General features: G+C 38.7%; 1 protein-coding gene across 1 annotated transcript; it reads left to right on the forward strand.

Moving 5' to 3' along the window:
• The first annotated feature begins 271 nt into the window (after positions 1-271).
• On the forward strand, positions 272-14,770 carry LOC127180631 (uncharacterized). The gene is made up of 13 exons (XM_051134805.1): positions 272-408; positions 972-1,165; positions 1,407-1,544; positions 1,649-1,778; positions 1,865-2,048; positions 3,388-3,529; positions 3,844-3,999; positions 4,083-4,138; positions 4,815-4,990; positions 5,083-5,483; positions 6,585-6,681; positions 6,770-6,944; positions 14,311-14,770. Exons 1-13 carry the CDS (start codon positions 286-288, stop codon positions 14,463-14,465), a joined length of 2,127 nt encoding a protein of 708 aa, XP_050990762.1. The 5' UTR covers positions 272-285; the 3' UTR covers positions 14,466-14,770.
• The last annotated feature ends 99 nt before the right edge of the window (positions 14,771-14,869 follow it).

The following is a 14,869-nucleotide window of genomic DNA, read 5'->3' on the forward strand; positions in this document are numbered from 1 at the left end:
TGTGGTCCAGAGTCACAATTTTTTAATTACGAATTTTTTTTTTTTTTTTTTTTTTTGTTAGGCATAGATAAGATTGTATCATGTTCCCATAAGGAAGTCAATACTAATATAGTAACCAGATAAAAATAATCCATATATGTTGCTTTTCAGAGAAGCTGATTCCTGTCATTCATCACATGCTTGTCTTCAGCTCGTCAAACAACTCAGACAATAACTTAGAAACAGAAAGTATCCACCCATTTCTGAGTATATGGCATTGCTCACTGTGCAATTTCATCAGACACAATGGCACACGTCGCGATGCTGCTGCTGATCAGCTTGGCTCTCGCTCTGGGACCAGCCGTAGGTTTCTATGGGGGTTCCATGATGTTCACGCCTGGAAACAGATTTCCAGATGGATCAGTGGAGGTAAATACAATTTTAGAACTTCACTGTAATTTGTTATTTCTGTCTGTTGCTGTCATACAAGTATGTAAAAGCTTCTAATCTAAACTTATCTGAAGTTTCTCAGCTTGTTGTGGTGATAAGGAATATTATTTTATTATTATAATATTTTATATATATTACAGTATTTATTAATCTTTTAAATTAGCTATATATATATTATATATTATTGTATATTATATATATATTATAGCTATTATATATAAAATATATATATATAAAATTTCATTTCATTTCATTTAATATTTATATTTTATTTAATCTTTACTTTAATTACTAAAAGCGTTGTTAATAGTTTTAGTTAATAATACCAACTATTGATGCTATCATTGCTATTATTAGTTTTATTTTTTATTATACAGTTAAAATACAATTTTTAATTATATAATTACAGTGTTTGTCTGTTTGTTTTTCGTCAAGACTTAACAAAAATAAACCTTTCCTGATTTAAAAAAAAAAAAAAAAGAAAAAAACAATCATATTAAATGTGACAAGTAGCCCTGGTCTCCTCTATGTGTTTTTGGCAGGTGCACTTTTACTACAGAGAGTCCAGCAGGGGGCCCTGTGGTTCTCAGGTTGACTGGATGTGCAAGAGTGGATCGTGTGGCATCCTCACTAAATCCGAACCTGTGGTGACAGACAGCACATCTGAAAATCTGTGGTGCCAGTCAGAGACTCACATGGCCACCAATGTCACTAGTAATGGTCCATTCACTCTGAGGTAATTCTGATGCTGTTTTTATATAACAGAACGAAACTACACAAATTTCACATAATAAATACAAGTATAATTAAAAATTCCCGTCAAAACCCCCAAATGCACTATTGACCTTAAAAGTTAATTAAGTTAAAGGATTGTCTGACAGTCTGTAGTTAATGCATAACATGAACTATATTGTCGTGCATTTAAACACATAAAAATGACACAATACACATGCATATGCATATGCAATGTCTTTCAGTTCCTCTGGTTGCTGCTGGGAGGGTAATGTTAATGGTGTCGGTGGATGGAAACTTCACACTCATGTCAACACTGGCCGACGATCTGACACTCAGTCTCCAAACAGATCCCCTGTTTCAGCAGCAATTCCAAACATAAGGTGTGTGCTTTTTAAAATAACGTGTTTATACATATATTTTACATTTGCATCCACCTTCGTAAATAAATAATGCATTTTGCTCCATCATCTTTTTGACAAAACAGGATTCCTCAGAACTGCTTCCAGAGCATTCATTTGCTGGCGCATGATCCAGATGACGATGTTGTGAGATGCAGGTTTAATGACGCCAACTGCACAGATTGCCATCACCATCCAAACATTCATCTTCAAGAGGTAACTTGGAGAAAAACTTCAAATTGGAAGGGCAAATGCTAAGGTTTTTAAAAAATATTAAAATGTTGGTTCATTGTTTTTTGTAGGACTCATGCACTTTGTACAGAGAAGGTTCTCTGGACTTGGGTGTACATGTGTTTGAGCTCATGCTGGAAGATTATCCTGTTTCAAACATAACTGTGACTGACGATGATGGCGTCAGAAATTCACTCAACAACGGCAGTAACCCATCTGCTCTCAGTCAAGTGCCTCTGCAGTTTGCAGTGGAAAGTGAGTGAGAATCGCATTATCTGCTATGTGTCAAACAAAGACTCTCCCTCATGCAATTAAATAACTTAGTAAGTTTGTGTATAGCTTTTTAGAAGAAATCACAAAAATGAAACTCTAAGTAAAAAATGTAGAAATATTAATAGCAACATCTTTCTTTTTCTAAGTGTACAAAGTCTCACAAATTAATTGAAAGGAATATCGTAAGTATTAATGTGGCAAAATACACTGAAAATCTAGTATGTTTTTTAAAAAAAAAATATTACAAAGCAAGTAAAAAAAAATGTAGATTTAAAGGCAAACGTTTGAAGTAAACAAATTGAAAGTCTTTTTTTTTTTTGTAAAATGTACTTCAATGATTGTTTTATTTCCAACTTCGAAAAATAATATTACAGTATAAGAAATATTCAGAGCAATCAATTTAAACTGTTTTATAAAAACCCTAATGCAGTCATCACAAATAACTGTAAACTGTAACTGTAAAAGTTCCTCAAGTCCATGCAGAAAATACTTTTTTATACTTAAAGAAAATGGAAGTCAAAAGTGCATGGGAAAGAGCGTAAACTAGACATATTGTAGAGCTAAAGTATTACTCCACCGATATTCGAGACATCGATTGCCTTCAGAAAAACAAACTGACATTCATTTGTGTTTAATTGACCTGAACAACCAGTTCTGTCATTTGACATGCAAGAGCCAAAACAATGCAAGAAAAATTGTAGATGAACAGGTTCTGTGGGGAATTGGCAGAACATGCAATTGAAAGTAGAAGTGAACTACTCAGTACAGTTTGTTCAAGGTAAAACTAGTGCTATTACAAAAAAAACAAACAAACAAAAAAAAAATGCTTAGTTGTTTCAACCCAACTTTGGGCTCAAATATGAACTAACCCAACTTTTGGGTTAAAAATTTAATTGAAAAAAAATAACCCAACAGTTTGGGTAGTTCATATTTGACCCAAAGTTGGGTTGAAACAATCCAGCATTTTTAAAATAAACAATCCAAAACAGGGTTTTTGCAGCATTTTTTTTTTTTTTTTTTTGGTTCTCCAAAGAACCTTTCAGTGAACAGTTCTCAAAAGAACCATTTTTTTTTTCTTAGTGTAAAGAGCATTTTAATAATCTAAAGTGCCTTTTCCACTGTAAAGAACCTTTTGTTCATTGAGAAGGTTCCATGGATTCCATCCAAGGTTCTTCATTTACCACAGATGCCAATAAAGAACCTTTATTTTTAAAAAATGTATGGAACATATTTACTTTAGGTTTGTTGTGTTCATTATAAAAATCTGATACTGCGTTCATGCATTTCTTTGTATTTAAACACAATCTACATCATCTTGCAGTTCTCCCACCATCTCAGGGTTGTGTACCAAGTGTGAACAAACCAAGGTTCTTGACACCAACTCCTTTACATGGAGATGTGCATCATGCCGCTGTGGGAGAGGCGCATGAGATCATCCTCCGAGCACAGATCTCAGACAGCAGGTCTGAATAATGCTTTGTGTTTCACAAACAACACTAGAATCACAATATTTCTCCTATCTTTGTTAAACCAGTGTTTCATTATCTGCAACCTGCAGATTTGCAACCTCCAGATTTGCATTTTGCTTATTGGTGGCAGTCATAATAGATTTTAAAAGTGCCGTGATTTTGATGAACAGATGAGAACTGAATTCTTTTTTTAGCCAGTGGATCAAGAAGGAAATAATCTCTTGACATGCTCAACTGACCATGTTTGCTAGATCAGGTTTTACTTGAGTTAATGTTATCTGATCTTTTTGTTCCTCCTGTCTGTGTAGCATCACTGACTTCCAGGTCAGTGGCCCTTTTAATATGTCGAAGACCCTGAAAAGTGAGAGCAACGGGGTTATGGTGGCAACGCTGACCTGGACTCCACAGGAGACGGATCTGTACCGTCATGTACCTGTGTGTTTCGCAGCAGACACACTTCACAGGTAAAATGGGGTCTGTGTTTACGTTCACTGGTTATTTATGTTGTCTGCATAATTTCTTAAGAGTTCTTATCTGTCTTTATCAGTCAGTCGGAAATGAGGTGCATCATTGTGACTGTGGCAAAAACAAGAGTGCTTTCAGGTAAAAACAATAGCAGAAACATCTTTTATCTAAATATCTAAATACACACGCGAATGCAGATTGAATGATTCAGTCGATCTCGCTCATAAAACGCAAATAAAGTCACTTATCGCCATGTTGTTCTGCTACTTTATGCTTTCCAAACCACGATCACACAGAGCTGCTAAATCATATAGAGAATGACTTAGTAAGCAGGAAAGGGAGTAATATTTTGACAAACTAAAGTTAATAGGTGGTAAAGATGCCTATGAGCAGTATTAGTTAAGATATTAGCATAATATTTCACCTACCTGCCCGGAAATAATAAGAACAAACACAAATGTTGTCAAGATTCTTCCGTTTGGCCAACCACAAATGCCTTTTGTTCCTCAGAAAGTTTTTTTGCACTCTTCTCCTTGATTTGTTATAACTTTTGGCAGTTTGCTGCTCCAAATGTTTTTTAGCTGTCCGGCCGATTAGTACAGCCCAAAAATGACAATTACTGACCATTTTCAGCAGTAATAAAAAAAGTTTTGTTAGGTTCTGTGGCATTGTTTACGTTCAGTGTTGCATTAGATGCATTTGCATTCACATAATTGTGCAAAATATGTTTAATGCCTTAGTGTTTTTTCTATTTAAATGCAGGTTACATTAAAAAAGAAACAGAATTGTGACTTAATGAATCATATCTTTCAAGGTGAAGCAAACGTCATCTGTAAAGATAACAGCATCAGCATTGTGGTCAGTAAAGCCTCCATGGATGGCATTGACCAGAGCTGGCTCCAACTGCGAGATCCCACCTGCTCCCTCACCTCTAATGACACCCACATCCTTGGCACGATGTCCCTCAACACCTGTGGCACTACGATGGATGTATGACAGCTGCGTATTATGAGTTAAATATTTGAGTGTTGCATTGAAGCCCTTTACATTCTCTTTATTTCTTTGTTTTGAACGCCAATCAGGACTCTGGAGATTTCATCGTCTTCAAAAACGAGATCAACTCCTTCGAGAACCCGAATGCTGTCATCACCAGACGCAATCAAGTTAAATTCGGCTTCTCCTGCCAGTATCCCAAAATGGCCAGTGTCTCCAACCGCTACGTCAACCATAAATCTGACTACATCTTCACCGAATCCAGCTTCGGCACGTTCGGTTACTCGTTTGAAGTCTTTACCGACAGCAGCTTCAACAGACAGGTAGATCCCAGCCTGTATCCAGTGCAGGTTCAGCTGATGGACAAGATTTACATGGGCATTGAAGCTCATACTGCTCTACCAGAGGTCACTCTCTTCGTCGAGTCCTGCAGAGCCACTCCTGAAGACAATCCATTCAGTGCTGTCTTTTATGACATCATCAAAGATGGGTGAGGCTATCATGAAGTTAGATTTTCAGAACAAAAGAGTAGGATTTTGCCTGTTTTATAGTACTCCAGCCATGAGTATGAGCAATCACATACACTAATGATAGATTAAGCAGGCCTATAGTAAGTCTCAGTATTCTAAGCTTTTCATTGGTAACGCCTAAAACACTGCAGGAGCTTTGCTAAATTAAAGACTTGCTAGATTAAGCTTTCGGACTAACAAATAGGTTTCAGGTTCAAGCAATTGGACAAAGTAGGTGGTCTCCTTTCAATACACATTCGGCCTTCAAGGCTTTGTTCAACCTTACAATGGCTTTTCTCAGAGCCATTTATCATTACTGTGGTTTACCACAGGTGTGGTGTAATAATGTGAAAAACAAGCGTGACGCTAAAGATTGATGATTGCACCCGATTAAAGACTTTGTGCACCTTAAGGCTTTTTCATTGCTAAACACGCTTGTTTACACCGTGTTAGTGAAAGAAAACAATGTCATTTAATTACAAGGTCAAATTACTCTCAGAACTTAATCTGCAAAAATGATCTGCGACTGAGTAATTTCATTGCTTTAATTAATACTTTAATTCAGCACTGATCAAATTAATCAAGTGTCAGTAAAGACATAACACTACAAATAATTTCTGTTTCAAATAAATGATGTTCTTTTGAACTTTCTATTCAGAATCAAAATATTTAGGAGAAAAATATGAAGCAGCACAACCGTTTTCAATAGTGATAATAAATGTTTCTTGAGCAGCAAATCAGCATATTAGAATGATTTCTGAAGGATCATGTGAGACTAAAGACTGGAGTAATGATGCTAAAATTCAGCTTTGCATCACAGGAATAAATTATATTTTAAAATATATTAAAATAGAAAACAGTTATTTTAAATTGTAATAACATCTCACAATATTACAGCTTTTACTGTATTTTTGATCAAATAAATTCAGTTTATCAACACGTAATGAGGGCACCGTGTTGCATTTTCTTTTTAATCTGAAAGAAATCATGCACAATTCCAGTTTTCCTAATATATGCAATAATAGTGCAACTGAAGAGGAACAGACATCAGAAGTCAATCTGTTGTCTGATTGTTATTTCAGGTGTATTAAGGATGACACAGTCATGATTTACAAAGCTAACTCCACAAAGTATGACTTTGAGATCCAAGCTTTCAAATTCACAGGAGGCTTCGATGAGGTACAACACATTTGCATGTTCAGTACACAAGTGTAAATTGTGTTTAGCATCAACATTTCATTATAATTCTGTAAATACACATTGACAGGTATACATTAGCTGCTCCGTGATCCTGTGTGCAAAAGACAGCACAAACTCCAGATGTGCCCAAGGCTGTCTAGACCAAGCCACACGCAGACGTAGACGAGATGTGAGCTACGAAACTGCCAGGCACTACATCACCCAGGGTCCCTTGCGTGTGGCGAGACAGACTCATAATGCTGGTATGTGAAAATGGTTTAATAGAATAGCTTACTGAAAGTACAATTTATTTATTCTCATTTTTGACTGAATTATTTCTTTAAACAGTGACTAATATGATTTTAGCAACACTTAGTTAACTATTAGTTTACATTAACTAATATTAACTAACAATGAGTAATATATTTCCTGTGGTATTCATTCATCTCTGTTAATGTTTGTTAAAGCAATAGCTCACCCAAAAATTTGATGAAAATGTAATGACGCACATGCCACCCAAGATGTTTGTTTCTTCATAGGAAGAGATTTGCAGAAATGTAGACATTGCATTACTTCCTCATCAATGGATTCTCTGCAGTGAATGGGTGCCGTCAGAATGAGAGTCCAAACAACTGATAAAAACATCACAATAATCCACACCACTTCAGTCCATCAGCCTTATGAAGCAAAAAGCTTCATGTTCATAAGAAACAAATTCACCGTCCAACATGTTTTAACGACATTTGTAACTTCGGCCACATAGACCATAATCCATAATGAAGTCCATTTCTTGCTGTCCTTTCACATCAAAATCCACCAACACCTTTGCTTGTAGACAGTGTTTGATCTGTACATATTTCTCTCCTGATGAGTCGACTTTTTCTGAGAAAGCAATATTATAGATAAAAGACTCATTTTAGTCGAAAACAACACTTTGAAGTTGAAAACATCACACTCTAAAAATGCTGGGTTAAAAACAACCCAACTCGGGTTATTTGGCAACCCAGCGCTGGGTAAATATTGGACAGAACACGTCGAGTTATTTTACTTAAGTCAACTATTGTTTAAAAACAACTGGTTTAAAATGGACTGGAACTTATCAAAATATTATCATTTATTATTAAGCAAGAACACATGGACATAATACAAGACAAATTGAATTTATTTGTTTACACAGTTTACAATATTGCATACATTTAAACTCGTTTAACAAGCATTTTAGACATAAAAAAAAAACCATACCATTTAATTGATGGACTGGACTGGTGTGGATTACTTGTGGATTATTGTGATGTTTGAGCAAGTGATGTAATGCTACATTACAAATCTGTTCTGATGAAGAAACAAACTCACCTATTAGTGGGGCTGCTTAAGTCCATTTTTGAGCCGAATCGTTCACTTCATGGTACAAGCACCAAATTTGGTACAAATGATGTCCAGGACATACCTTCTAATAAAAGTACGTTGCCCAGCTGAAAATCCAAGAGGGCCGCCAGTTTTCAAGATGGCCGCCTCGTCAAACGCCAAAAAAAGGTTTTCGAGGTAGAACTTGAATTAACAGAAGAATGTTAATGATCCAAGCATCAAAATGAATGTATTATGACTGGAATAACTCGATGGTGTCAATTGAATTCCAATATGGCCACCAATTTTCAAGATAATGGCTATTAAATGACTAAAAAGTAGCGTTTTTGCGTTTTTTCTTCAGTTTTCTGCAATGATCTTAAGTGAAAATCTGCAGAATTCTGAGGGATGTGTTTTTTGTGTGAATCATTTGTGAAAATGTGTCCAAACTTTTGACTGTCACTCACCACACACACACACACACGCACACACACACACATACAGCAACACAAGCGTTCTTTACTGAAATTAAAGTACTAATTTAGCAATATAAATGATAATTCATTAAAATTCTGTGGTCAAGATTTATTGGTTAGTAATTTTTTATAAGAGTGATGTCAAAGCACAACCAGGGCACACTGGTGACATCACTGCTGTGAGACTCAGCATGGGGTTCAGTGTCAGCTTGTAGTGTACTAACTGTAGTTGTAGTTTACTAACTGTTGTAGTGGTGTACTCACTGTAGTTGTAGTATACTTTAGTGTCCCAAATGCTATCTAATAAGCCCCTGTATAGACTCAACTAGAAGTTTAGTTAGTTGTAGTATTGTAGTTAGATAGCCGCACCTGAATTGACAGGATGTGCCAGCGCGGGATAACCGAGCCAAGGGTAACGGGGCTTTAGTTACCTGGATGGTGTACAGATCGCACGGGATTTATGGCACTGGATGAACGATCGGGCTAGGTGTAGGGCACCAGATACTTGAACCTAGTTGCATCCCATATTCCAATGTGCTATGATATTTTGTATGTTTGGGTGGTAAAAGGATAATCCCTCGACCTTCAACTGTATAAGATGTCTGCCGATAATCCATTGAGTTGTGCTACTAAAACTGACTGGAGCAAGTGTTGCCTCTGTCAGACAGATACAAAAGCAGCGTTGAAGTCTCCCCCTACCCGTTATGAGTGTAGTTCTGACGGCTATTCCATGATAGCCAAAAACATACCTCTATTTCAGGCAATCAACCTGTTGCCCATCAGGTTAGACACATCCAGATTGGATGATGGAGGTGGCATTGAGGATACATTGAGGCGAAACGGTGCAATGTATCACCAAAATTGTCGCAAAATGTTTAGCAACTACAAACTCAAGCGTGCCACTAAAAGAGCAGCTGAAACTCAAAATGATCCTGGTGAAGGACATCAAAAAATTCGAAGGGCTAGCACTGAAGTACAGCAGTGTTTCTTATGCGAAAAGATGGAACCAACATCAGAGATGCGACAAGCCATGACCATGCAGCTGAATGAGAGGCTCAATGAATGTGCTCGTAACCTTAATGACGGAAAGCTTCTGGCATTATTGAGTGGCGGAGATGTGGTGGCCCTAGAACTTAAATACCACTGGTCTTGCTTAACGGACCTGTATCACAGAGAGAGGGCACACATTAAAGCGGAAAAACAAGAAAAAATCCAGTCGTCTCAAGAAAAGGAAGCCTTTCATTTGGTGTTCTCTGAACTTCTGACCTATGTCATTGAGGCAAAAAAAACAAACAGTGATGGGCCTTCTGTGTTCCGACTTGCTGAATTGGTTAATCTTTACAGGGAGAGACTTAAGCAGTTTGGGACAGACCTACCTGATGTGAATGCGACCCGACTGAAAGAAAGGCTTTTGGCAGAGATACCTGGACTTGTAGCCTACAAGAAAGGGCGAGATATACTTCTGGCATTTGAAAAGATGTTGGTCCAGTCTTGTCAGAAGCGTCATCCGATGCTGATGCCATTATTCTCGCCAAAGCTGCCCAGATATTGCGCAGGCACATGGTGAATCACAAGTCTAAGTTTGAGGGCAATCTCTATGAGAGTTCAGTGCACGATTCCTTTCCTCCAGCTCTACTTCAGTTTGTCTGTATGATTGAACATGGGGCAGATATAAAATCTCAGCTGAAATTTGGAGCGACTACAAATGATCTGGCAATGGCTCAGCTCCTTCAATACAACTGCTTTGCCAAGTGCAAAGAAGGTGCTGCCACACAAAGGCATTCCAGAGACAGGGAAACCCCATTTCCGGTCTATATAGGGATGTCTATTTATGCTAAGACCAGAAAGAGACACCTTGTGGAAATGCTGCATGACCATGGTCTTAGTATTCCATATAATCGAGTACTTGACATATCAGCTCAGTTGGGAGATGCAGTTGTAAACAGATACATTGAAGAAGGTCTGGTTTGTCCCCCAAACTAAGAAAAGGCCTCTTCTGCACAAGTGCAATGGATAACATCGATCACAATCCTTCATCTACAACTGCGACTTCATCATTTCATGGAACCAGCATCTCCATCTTCCAACATACATCATCAGAAAATCAAGGCGAAGTTCGAGAACCAATTCTTATTAAGAACAGCAGTGTAAAGAAAGTCCCGGAACTTCCTGATTCCTATACAAATGTCCACCCTGCTTTCTTCACAAAAAAGAAGCCATCTCCTCCAAAGGGCAATGTCACATATGCATCTCTGCCAACTCTCCTCCTGACAAATGAATATGAATGGCTGCAGAAGGTTAGCCTAACACAAGATGTAGATGATGAGGTTAACATCACTTGGTCAGCTCACCATGCAGAGAAGAAGCGAGGTCTTGCATTTGATGTGAGCATTACCTCACTCTTCCCCCTTCTTCGCGATGAGGCCCATTCTATTGCCACAGTGAGGCATACCATGAACAAAGTCAGGGATGCTATTGCACACCTCAACCCTGGTCAGGTCCCTGTGATAACTGCAGACCAGCCTATTTATTCTATTGCCAAACAAGTCCAGTGGCACTGGCCTGACCTGTATGGTGAGGACAAATTTGTTGTAATGTTTGGCGGTCTCCACATAGAGATGGCTGCATTCAGATCACTTGGGACCCTGCTTCAGAGTAGTGGGTGGACAGGTGCTCTTGTGGAGGCTGTGGTGGCCTCTTCAGGAACAGCTGACTCCTTTCTTTCTGCCTCAAGTGTCACAAGAACACGCCACATGCACCAAGTTACAGCATGCTGTCTGTACATGCTCCGAAAGGAAGCATATGAGTACCATTGTGCAGATCAGAATGATGGAGCGCTGAATTTCAATGACTGGTGTGAGAAGTGCAGGAAGGAGAGTCCTCAGTTTCAATTCTGGGAGCTTGTGTTGTCAATGGAATTGGTGATTTTCTCGCTGGTCAGGTCTTTCAGAGAGGCTAACTTCAACTTGTATTGTCAAGCACTGTCTGCTCTAATCCCCTTCTTCTTTGCAAACAACAATGTGAACTATGCTCGATGGCTCCCCATTCACCTCAGAGACATGGTTTCTTTGGAGCAAACTCACCCTCAGATTTTCAATGAATTTCAGCTGGGAAAGTTTGTGGTCCACAAGACTCACAGGGAGTTCTCAGGCATAGCCATTGACCAAGCTCACGAGCAGGCTAATGCAGTTGTTAAAGGTGATGGTGGTGCCATTGGAGTTACTGAGGATCCATCTGCACTGAGGCGGTGGATGGTGTCTGGACCAGAAGTTAGCCAGTTAGTCAACCAGTATGAGTTGGCATCTGAGGTCAATGAAGCAACTGAAGATATCAGGCATCATGAGCAGACTCGTCAGTCTCAGAAGTCCTTCACTGACAAGGTCCAGAGGTTGTTTGCTGTGATGAAGGATCTGGGTAATCCTTTTCAGGAAGAGTCCAAAGATCTGCTCACATTGGACACAAAAAACATTGCACATCCCAGTGCTGCTGAGCTTGTAAGAACTCACTTGGAGAAAGGTCAAGTTGCCTTCAGAGACTTTTTCAATGGTCTGGGTGATGAGACTTCCTTCTATAGGCCGATTAAAAAGAACAAAGTTGACTTCTTTCGCCAAGAAGCAGCTTCAGCTTGCAGTGACATGAAGAAGCAGGTACTCAAAGATGACTGTCGCCTGTTCTCACAGCTCTTTATATCCTGCCAATCACGAGAGTGTGACCTGCTTGAGTTCTTTAAGCATGAGAATCAGTCTTTCCCTGCAGCACTGAGCGACACAGGGAAACTCTACTACGGCCAGAAGTCTCAGCTTGCAAACATTTTGGAAGCTACCATTTCTCCTCCTGACAAACAACCAGAATGTGGTGCTATTATCATTGATGGTTCCTCTCTTGTGTATTCATTGTCTCCAAAGACATCAAAGAACTTTGAGGAATATGCTGTCCAAGATGTAGTTCCAAAGATCCAGGCATACTCATCAAAGTATGAGCGAACAGACATAATTTTTGATGTCTACTGGACTTCAAGCCTGAAGGCTGAAACAAGGTCAAACAGAGGTAAGGGAGGTCGACGTAGAGTGACCGACAAAACCAAACTACCGCCCAACTGGAAAAGCTTCTTGCGAGACAATGAAAACAAGACTGAACTCTTTGGGTTCCTAGCAGAGAAGATAGTGACCTTGTGTCCTGACAATGTCGTAGTTGTGACCAAAGGAGAGCAGGCTCTTTCAAACAAACCCATCAGCCTTGAAGGTTTAAGTCCTTGCAACCACGAAGAAGCTGACTCCAGAATCTTCACACATGCTCTTCATGCAACCAAGCAACAGATAAAGTCTGTGTTGATTAAGGCATGCGACACAGATATTCTTGTGGTTGCAGTCAATGTTTTTGCGACTCTTCAGGATGCAGGCTTGGAAAAGATCTGGATAGAATTTGGCCAGGGTCAGTCCATTAGGTGGTTGCCAATTCATGATATGGTGGTGAATCTTGGCCCAGAGAAATCCAGTGGCATGCTGTTCTTCCATGCCTTCACTGGCTGCGATGTTGTGTCAGCTTTCCGTGGTAAAAGCAAGAAAAGTGCATGGCAAGCATGGGAGGTTTGCCCTGAAGTTAGTCCTGTCTTCAAAAAGCTCAGCCAATACCCACCTATCATAGAAGATGCAGACCTCAACATCCTTGAGAAGTTTGTCATCACCATGTATGACAAGCAAAGTACTACATGCAAGGTTGATGAGGCAAGACTGGACTTGTTTGCTCGGAAGCAAAGGTCTTATGATGCCATTCCACCAACAAGCGCATCCCTCGTTCAGCATGTGAAACGGTCTGCTTTCCAAGCTGCCTGTATATGGGGCCAAGCAACAGTGTGCAAAATGCAAACTGAAAGTCCTGCCAACTGGGGCTGGCAAAAAGATGGTCAGATCTGGCAAGTTCTCTGGACAACCCTTCCACCCATTGCTCAGACTTGTGAGCAGTTGACAAAATGTGGCTGCAAGACTGAATGCCAAGGACGATGCAAATGCTATCGCTTTGGCCTGAAGTGCACACAGTTGTGTGCCTGTGCATGTGAGGGCTAAGAAAATAGAACAACCAAGTTTAAGTTGAATGTTTGAGTTGGATATTTGTATTATTATTTTTTAAGTTATGTTGATTCAAGTTCTGGATCATAAAACATGCATCCTATGCTTTGACACCTTTTCTGTGTTTTTATACCGTTATCTAAAAAAAAAAAAAAAAAAAAAAAAAAAAATAGCCTATAAAAAAAAAAAAAAAAAAATGGGGGAGACAAAGACAGCCTCTACGTGGCCTCCCCTACAAGTAGCTTACAGGTCCAAAAGCTTTAAGTGAAACTAATGTCTTTGTTTGTGAGTGTTTTTTTCATTTAATTCGCATTGTATCATCATAATATTCAATAATTTTGATTTTCTAAATGCAGAGTTGTATTTCTCATGTGCAAAAACACATATTTCAATGTATAAACCATCAGAATAGGACTATTCAATCAAAATATAGTTCAAACGCTGTTTCAAACCACTTCCAATGGCGGCCATCTTGAAAAATGGTGGCCACTTTGTTTGTTCAAGTGGGCAACGTACTTTTATGAGATAGTAGGTCCAAAAGCACTTGTGTACCAAATTTGGCGCTTGTACCACAAAGTGAACGATTTTTCATTAATGTGCTCCACTATATGATGTGGATGAGTACATTTTTAGCAAATTTTAATTTTTCACTAATATTAAGGAATGGAACCTTATTGTGTAGTGCTACTGTGACTTCTATGTCATGATCTTCAATGTAACTCACTTCCTCTTTTATTTTGTAGCCTCAAATGACAGTGGATTTCTACACATGAGCACAAGCACCGGGGTCTTTGCAGGACTCTTTGTTGTCTCCTTTGTGGTGTTGGTGGGGTTCTTCGTATATAATTCCAGAAAAACAAGATCTATTGACCGCATGCATCTGCTGTCCACCTTGTGAGATCCTTCAATGGCCAGTTTGACTAAATACACAAAGAACTACATCCTTTCAGACTATAAATTGCCGTTAAAGTCTTTACAGTTTGCTTGCGTATCTTGTGAGCAAAATTCTTTTAACATATTGTATTTTTTTTCCCACTTATTTCCTTCTTCACTTTCACACAACATGCCTCATTGAACATAAGACGCTTATTGGGATGTAATGGAAAAAACATGAACCTTCAATTAGTCTTAGAAAAGGCATTCCAGTAGAACAAACACTTATGAATGAATGTTGGTTTTAAAATAAAATGTACAAGTTAAGTATTTATTGTGTTGTTGTGTGGTCATTTGCAAAAATACCCACCATGGTTCATGTTGTGTGCAGAAAGTGTTTATTCAGCAATTATTGTGTGATTATTATGT

The sequence above is a fragment of the Labeo rohita genome, chromosome 18 (assembly GCF_022985175.1).
Source record: "Labeo rohita strain BAU-BD-2019 chromosome 18, IGBB_LRoh.1.0, whole genome shotgun sequence".
Taxonomy (NCBI): domain Eukaryota; kingdom Metazoa; phylum Chordata; class Actinopteri; order Cypriniformes; family Cyprinidae; genus Labeo; species Labeo rohita.

What these genes read in the sequence shown, in the direction of transcription:
- LOC127180631 (XM_051134805.1), top strand. Translation starts at nt 286, where the DNA reads ATGGCACACGTCGCGATGCTGCTGCTGATCAGCTTGGCTCTCGCTCTG. An exon ending in GCAGCAGACACACTTCACAG is followed by an intron (nt 4,000 to 4,082) that starts GTAAAATGGGGT and finishes TGTCTTTATCAG; the next exon opens with TCAGTCGGAAATGAGGTGCA. An exon ending in GAGACAGACTCATAATGCTG is followed by an intron (nt 6,945 to 14,310) that starts GTATGTGAAAAT and finishes TTTATTTTGTAG; the next exon opens with CCTCAAATGACAGTGGATTT.